Source organism: Vanessa cardui (assembly GCF_905220365.1).
Source record: "Vanessa cardui chromosome W unlocalized genomic scaffold, ilVanCard2.1 SUPER_W_unloc_1, whole genome shotgun sequence".
NCBI classification, from domain to species: Eukaryota; Metazoa; Arthropoda; class Insecta; order Lepidoptera; family Nymphalidae; genus Vanessa; species Vanessa cardui.
In genome coordinates this window covers 44672-52992 of record NW_025896130.1, presented here as the reverse complement: position 1 = coordinate 52992, position 8321 = coordinate 44672, and the positions used below count along the sequence as shown (strand labels likewise).

At 51.6% G+C, this 8321-nt stretch overlaps 1 protein-coding gene across 1 annotated transcript in view; it reads left to right on the top strand.

The window, feature by feature from the left end:
* The first annotated feature begins 2178 nt into the window (after positions 1-2178).
* The window catches only part of LOC124543462, a 6309-nt gene continuing 166 nt past the window's right edge, over positions 2179-8321 (top strand). The window contains exon 1 of the mRNA XM_047121686.1: positions 2179-8321. This exon is cut by the window's right edge and continues 166 nt beyond it. Coding sequence (XP_046977642.1) covers positions 2416-8321 — 5906 coding nt within the window. The 5' untranslated portion in view covers positions 2179-2415.

Below are 8321 nucleotides of genomic sequence, written 5' to 3'. Positions count from 1 at the left end.
CATATATTATACATATACATAAATATACATAATAAATTATAAATATTAAAGTTGATCACTAGTCCAAAAATTTGTTTTCTGTTTGTATAAGTAAAGTAAGTTATCGTTAGTTAATAAGTATAAATATGTCTTCAAAGAGCGATACCGTTGCGCCCTCGCGCAAAATTGCGGATGCTGCACCGTCCCGCTCAAAATCATTAAGGAAAACGGTTCTTACCAAAAATAAACCCAAGCCTGACTCTCAAGTCACACCCCCCCTACCGACACTGTCCACTGACCTGCCACCCACATACCAACAAACGAGAGTGGCAGAAATAGTCGCCAAATATGACCAACCCGATGAGCCGACGACCCACGAGTCGGACTTTGATGACATGGACACCTCGTCCATTGCATCAGGAGCCTCAGCCTTCAACAGGAGGGTAAGTCTCCTGTATACATCACCGAAGAGAGGCACCGGCGTAGAAATGGACCTAGTGACGGGGGTGGCAAATGAGTTCTTGCAGAAGGGCAAGGCTGCATTGGAAGCCGCTTCAACGATGAAGCGGGAATTCAAGCTCACTTGCCACGACAGTCTGCAAGGGCTTTACGAGACGGTCTTATCCCTCTCGGACTCCAGAAACCGCCACAAATGCAATCTGGAACAGGAGCGCTCTCGACACGCTAGAGAACTGGTGACAGTTGAGAGAGCCCATAGACGCGAGATCCAGGAGATGAAAACCAGCATCATCGAGGAATTGCAGGCGGTCCGGAAAGATCTAAACGGAAACCTGAAGGAAACCCAGGCGGTTCGCAGCTGGCTCGGCTACGAAACCGCAGACCCCTTCAGGACAATTAAGGAGATCCGGGAGGCGCAGGAGGGACTGGAGAACAGGCTCAAAGCGCAAACCCCGATTACCATCGATTCTGGGGCCAAAAGCGCTGACGGCGAAAAAATTGAGGCTGGCATCAGAGGGCTGCAACAAACCATCGGCAGCCTCGGAAACCAGCTGGATGTTCTGAGACAAGACTTAAATAAAACTAATCGTCTTATACAGAACATCCCAAAGACCACGCCGGCACCCCAGACCCCCCTCGCGACTGATGACCACCTCAGGGAAGAACTCACCGATATAAAAAATAATTTAACAAAAATGAACAAAACACTAACAGAACATGTAAAAAGACAACAGGAAACCACACAACCAAATAACACATCACAAAAACAGACAGAAGACCCGACTCCACACCTCCAAAAAATAACAGAAAAATTAGATAAAATGTCCTCTGAGGTACGCGCTATTACCAAAGCCAAGCCCAAGACCAACTCGCCGCCAAGACCGTCACTTGAAACAGAGTTGGCGGTCCAAGAAGTGAAACAGACCCTGGCCACCATTAAAAAAGGGGTTACGGAACTGAGTGAGAAGCCCACAACGGGCCCGCTCACCTTCGCACAAGCGGCAGCAAAACCACCAAAGCCCGCCCAACCCCCAAACCACACCCTGATCATCTCTTCCAAAGACCCGGAAGAGACTAGTGAAAAGGTGATCAGCAAGATCAGGGCCGCCCTGGACCTAAAATCTACAGGAGCGAGAGTGGACAGGGTCAGAAAGGCCAGGGACCAAAAAGTCGTCCTCAGGTGCGCAACCAAAGAGGACTTAAACCTGGTGAGGAGCCGGGTCCAAACCAACAAGGACCTTAACATAAAGGAGCCAGCAAATCGCGACCCACTCGTCTGTGTGCGGGGAGTCTTGGCCTGCTTCACCAACGAAGAGATAACAGACTATGCGAAATCGCAGAATAAACACCTCCTGCAAGGCGTTGGTGAAGCAGACCTCAAGATGAGGGTTCGCTACAGAAAGCGTGCCCGAAACCCGCACGAATGTCACCCGGTCCTAGAGGTGTCCCCGGAAGTGTGGCGGCGGTTCACGCAGTCATCAAAGATCTACGTGGGCTTCGGCAGATGTTCAGTAGAGGATCAGTCACCCCTGATACAATGCGCTAAGTGCCTGGGTTACGGGCACACACGACATCTCTGCAAAGCCACAAAAGATACATGCGGCTTCTGCAGCGGCGACCACATGGGGAAGGACTGTCCCGTCAGGGCAAAAGCCGAAGCACCACGCTGCGCGAACTGTGTCCGCGCCAAAAGGGATGCCTCAGACCTGGCACACACGGCTTACAGTGAAGAGTGCCAGGAAAGGCAGAAATGGGACCATATAGCGAGATCCAGGGTCCAATATTGCTAAGGGCTCCCTCCTACCCCCTACACCGGTCTCACCTCATTGCAAGGACGGCAGGGCGGGCAGGCTTTCATTTATACAGGTGAACCTGCAACGCTCGAGGCTGGCCACGGCTGAGCTGCTCCAGACGGCTCGGGACAAGGGAATAACAGTCGCACTTGTCCAAGAACCCTATGTAGGAAGGACAGGTGAGATGAAGCAACACCCCGGCACACAAGTCATCCAGTGCACCCGGAGTCGTCAAAAACCAGTGAAGGCAGCTATAGTAGTTTTCGGCGACAGGCTGGAAGTCGTCCACGACCCCCAGATTGTCACCGAGAACGTAGCGGCTGTCTTCCTGCGAGCGGGTCAGTTGAGACTAGGCCTGCTGTCCGTGTACTTCGAGGGAGACCAAGACCTACACCCCTACCTTCAGCAGATAAGGTCAGCCATAAACAAGGTTCCAACCAACAACTTGCTGGTGGCAGGAGACGTGAATGCCTGGAGCCACTGGTGGGGCAGCAACTCCGAAGACCATCGCGGAGCGGATTACCACAATTTCATAACCGAAATGGACCTCCACATTTTAAACACCGGCAGCGTACCGACCTTCGAAACATATCGAGGCGACAGGTTGTACGCCAGCTGTGTCGACGTGACGCTGACTAGCCAATCCCTGTTGGGCAGAATGGAAGACTGGAGAGTGGACAGGAGTCTCGTAACATCCGACCACAACGCTATTACCTTCAACTTGCGCCTAGAGAGGCCACTAGAGCCCTTAAAACCCATCTCTACGCGCAAATACAACACCAAGAAGGCAAAGTGGTCAGACTTCTCCACATACTTCAGGATGAAGCTCGTCGACAGCGGAATAACGCTGGAACGCGTCTCAGCCCTCACAACACCCGAGGAGCTGGAGGAGATGTTTAACACCTACACATCTACCATCCATGGATCATGCGAAAGTACGATCCCCAAAATGAAAGCGTGGAAAGGCGATCCTAGACCACCATGGTGGTCCGCCATCCTAGAAGATCTTAAAAAGGATGTGCTTAGGAAAAAGCGCCGAATCCGAAATGCTGCACCCTGCCGAAGGCATCGCGTAATCCAAGAGTACGTACAGGCAAGGGAAGACTACAAAGGGCGCGAGATTGAAGCTGTCACTCAAAGCTGGAAAGAGTTTTGTTCGACCCAGGACCGCGAAAGCGTCTGGGACGGTGTATACAGGGTAATAAGGAAGACGTCGAAAAGGAGCGAAGATCTACTCCTAAGGGATTCAGCTGGAGAAACACTAACACCTGAAAAATCAGCTGAACTCCTAGCGCGCACTTTCTATCCAGACGACTCTGTAGAAACCGAAAACGCCAAACAGCGATCAATACGAGCGATCGCGGAGAACAAAACACCGGAGGAAATCCAAGACCTGTCGGACGACGATCCACCATTCACCACCGCGGAGCTGGAAATGGTTCTTATGAACCTTAATCCAAAGAAAGCCCCAGGTCCGGATGGTCTGACGTCTGACATATGCACCGCGGCCATAAACTGTGACAGGGAGGTATTTCTGGCATTGGCAAACAAATGCCTGATGCTTTCTTACTTCCCCAATCAGTGGAAGGTCGCCCACGTGTGCATCCTCCGGAAACCAGCCAAAGAGGACTACACCCACCCGAAATCCTACAGGCCGATAGGACTTCTATCAATCCTCGGCAAGATAGTAGAGAAACTCTTGGTGGGAAGGCTTCAATACCATCTTCTTCCGACCCTGCATCCCAGCCAGTACGGATTCATGCCACAGCGTGGAACGGAAGACGCCCTTTACGACTTGGTCGGGCATATCCAGAAGGAGATTAGATCCAAGAAAATAGTACTTCTGGTATCGCTCGACATAGAGGGCGCCTTCGACAACGCATGGTGGCCTGCCCTTAAAAAACAGCTGGTCAAAAAACATTGCCCGAGGAACTTATACGCCTTAGTGACATCATACCTCCAAGACCGAAGAGTCATAGTGAACTATGCCAGAGCGACCAGCGAGAAGGGAACCACGAAGGGATGTGTCCAGGGCTCAATTGGTGGACCGACCTTCTGGAACCTCATCCTGGACTCGCTACTTCACGAGATGGCAACAAAAGGGGTCTATTGTCAGGCCTTTGCGGATGATGTGGTCCTGGTTTTCTCGAACCATCATACCAGCCAGTTACAAGCAACAGCGGAATCCACCCTAGCTGCCGTACAAGAATGGGGCACTGAAAACAAACTGAGCTTCGCACCACACAAAACAAACGCGATGGTGCTAACAAAGAAGCTCAAGTACGATGCCCCGGTCATTCATATGTGCGGCACACCGCTTAGCCTAGTGACTGAGATCAAACTACTGGGACTCATCATAGACTCCAAGCTTACGTTCAATGCGCATGTATCCGCAACCTGCAAAAAGGCGGCGGACATATACAAACAACTCGCGTGCGCGGCGAAAGTGACTTGGGGTCTAAATGGAGAAATCGTCAGGACCATATATGTGGCAGTGATAGAGCCTATCGTTCTTTACGCGGCAAGCGTTTGGTCTCCTGCAGTCGAGAAACTTATGATACAAAGCAAGCTAAACTCGCTGCAACGAGGCTTCGCCCAAAAGATCTGTAAAGCGTATAGGACGGTATCTCTGACATCGGCACTAATCCTATCAGGCCAACTCCCCCTCGATCTTCGTGTCAAAGAGGCTGCCACCCTTTTTAAGATCAAAAAAGGCTACTGTGTGGACCTTATCCCACCGGGACGTGAAATAGAGCGCAGAGTGGGACCTCTACAAAACCCACATCCATCGCAACTCATAACAACCGAGTATGCTTGCCTAGAGAGTCTGGACCCACAAACCCTGGATGAACACCATATTGTCGGCCCCCTAATATTTACCGACGGCAGCAAAATTGAGGGGAAAGTCGGCGCTGCCCTAACATGGTGGGATCAGGGAAGGGAAACCAGAAACTCCACGTTCCGACTGGAGCCGCACAACACCGTTTTCCAATCCGAGATGTACGCGCTCCTCAGAGCAATAATAATGGTGAGGAAATCGAAACATCGCTACGCTAACATCTTGAGCGACTCGAGATCCTCGCTTGACTTGCTTAGGTGCCCATCAGTCACGCACCCGCTTGCAATAGAGATGAAGGAGTGCATACGACAAATCGGAGAGGAGGGCAGAAGTGTGCGGTTCTTTTGGCTGAGGGCCCACGCAGGAACACCGGGCAATGAAAGAGCGGACGAACTCGCCAAAAAAGCGGCCCTAACGAAAAAAACTGCACCTGACTACGATCGAGTTCCAATCTCGTATGTCAAAAGGCGGATACGTGAAGAGACAGTCGAAAAGTGGCAGGCACGCTATGACTCCTCAGAAACCGGTTCAGTAACTAAAATATTCTTACCAGACGTAAAAGTTGCAAAAAAAGTGGTAAGAACGTCGAAAATTACACCCGTCGACACTCAACTACTGACCGGTCATGGAGGTTTCGCGGCGTACCTTCACCGCTTCAAAATAAAAGACAGTCCTTCATGTGTCTGCGACCCCGAATGTGAGGAAACAATCTTCCACCTAATCTTGGAATGTCCAAGATTCGGAAGAGACAGACTGGCGTTTGAAATGAAAACAAACATCACCCTCAACCAGTCTACACTCCACACCATCATGGAAAAGGAGGACTTAAGAACACCCTTCCTCACATTCGCGAGAACAGCCGTGCAATTGGCCGCAAAAAGGAACAGTTCGTCGACCGCCCAACCATCTGCACCAGCTGTAACCGCCAATCCACAATCGACACACAACGATCCTGCACAGCACGCAACAGACCAATACAACAGCACATATCCAACCACAACACGACAACCACCAGACACCACACCACAACCACAACCACAAACACCACAGAATACGGACCAGACCTCCCTGAGACGGAGGCTGCGGGCTCTTTCCAACACCATGCGGGGATTACTCATGAAGAGAAACCATCCTACCGCGCCCCTACAACCCATACATTACGATGCGTTCGCAGAACTCACACAAGACGTAGGAGAACGTGGAGTTCCGGGTATTGTAGTCAAAGGCGTGGCTCTCTTCATGAGCGAAGAATCAGAAAGTTTGGGCATCAGCTTCTGTCGATGGGAAAACTCAGACCGCGTGACAGTGTCGCCTGGACTAGCCTTACTAATCAAAGGGAGCACATCAAAAGTGAGCATCAAGCGCGCTACCATCGATGCGCTCACCATGCAAATGCCGGGTGCCCTGACCTGCCGACTTGTGCGATCAAAAAAGAAAGTGGTCGCGCTTTTCGAATGGGGAAGGGAAACTCCCTTTGCACTCGCATGCTCACAGCTCTCGAAAATTGGTGAGGAGACCCAGGACGGCATTCCACGTCGGATAAGCGTGGACGCCATGAGAGTCGGGCCTGAAACAGGCGACGTAGCAGATCACTACGGATGCCTTACAGCCTCAACAACACACGAGGTCGTTGTATACGAAGACAGAGGGGAAGACCTAGGTTTTCTTAAACCCAAGGCCGCACCATCTCTCCCCTCTACAGTACCGACTACCATGGAGTCCCCCCCGAGTGAATCCGAACGCCTTCAAAACAAGTTGGCGGCGCAGAGATCCGCCCAAGCCTCATACACCCGCAAAGAGCCCGACCTCCGGGCACCACAAATGGCTCTGATTAATAAGATTCAGGACATAGTCTCCCCGAGAAACAGAGAGTCAAAATCGCCCAAAACTGACCCCGGGCCGTCGACCTCAACAAACCAAAAAGCGACGGCGATGAGGGAATTCCTTAGGTCGAATGACTCGGGAAAACCCAAAACGACTCGCACAGGTTTGACAAAGGCCGATCGGGGACAAGTCACACCACCAAAGCTGACACCAGCGTCCAACCCGCGAGACCACGCAGTGAATGCATACGTGGAGTTCCAGGCTATAGTGAAAGCAACCCGTGAGGTCCACTTAGCCACCTGCAACAAAATCTTGCAGACCTACCGGCGAGCCAATGAAAAGCTGCTGGAGGTGGAGCTCCAAGAAGCCGAGGCGGCCATTTACAACAACGACACATCCCAGACCATCAAAGGGAGAATGTCGGGGCGGTACATGGCTGCTTACAGCGCTGCGAAAGGTTTCGTGGGCCTGGTCGAAGCGGAAGGGCGAGGAGACTCTCCTCTCAAGTTTCTTACACCAGTCGGAGACCCTATCGTGGTAGTGGCCAGATGCACGAGGATAATGCTCGACGACAGGATACTGGAGATGGCGAAGTCCATTTCAACAGGTCCCGAAAACGAGGCACCCCTTGTGGACTGGGAACTGCCACGACTATCCTGGATCAATGGAGTGCCAGGATGCGGGAAGACTGCTCACATCGTCAAGAACTTCGACGAGGATACTGAAGTAGTAGCCACCACAACACTGGAAGCCGCCAAAGACATACGCGAACATCTAACGAACCGATTTGGACACAAAGCCAAATCAAGGGTACGCACAATGGCTTCAATTCTGGTAAATGGTCTTCATGAGGATATAAAGTGCGACCGCCTAACGGTTGACGAAGCCCTCATGAACCATTTTGGAGCCATAGTGATGGCGGCTCGACTGACTGGCGCTAAAGAAGTAACACTCGTCGGAGATATTAACCAGCTGCCTTACATCGACAGAGAAAATCTGTTCGAAATGAGGTACTGCAGACCAAACTTGACAACCGACATCACCCATGAGCTTTCTTGTACGTATCGGTGCCCCATGGACGTCGCATATGCCATCAGCGACGTCTACAGAGCCATTTACTCTGCCAACCCCGTCGTCCACTCCCTAAAAATGGATAGGTTCACTGGCGCGAAAATACCAACCGACCAAGCCGGAACCCTATACCTGGTCTATACCCAGGAGGAAAAGAAACTCCTGATAGACCAGGGATATGGCCGAGGCGAAGGGTCACGCGTCATGACCATCCATGAAGCACAGGGACAGACATATGGCGAAGTCATCATCGTCCAAACCAGACGCGTGGGGCTCAGCATACATCGGAGCGTACCTCACGCCGTAGTAGCTATTACAAGGCACACCAACACCTGTGCCTACTATACGGACTGTTA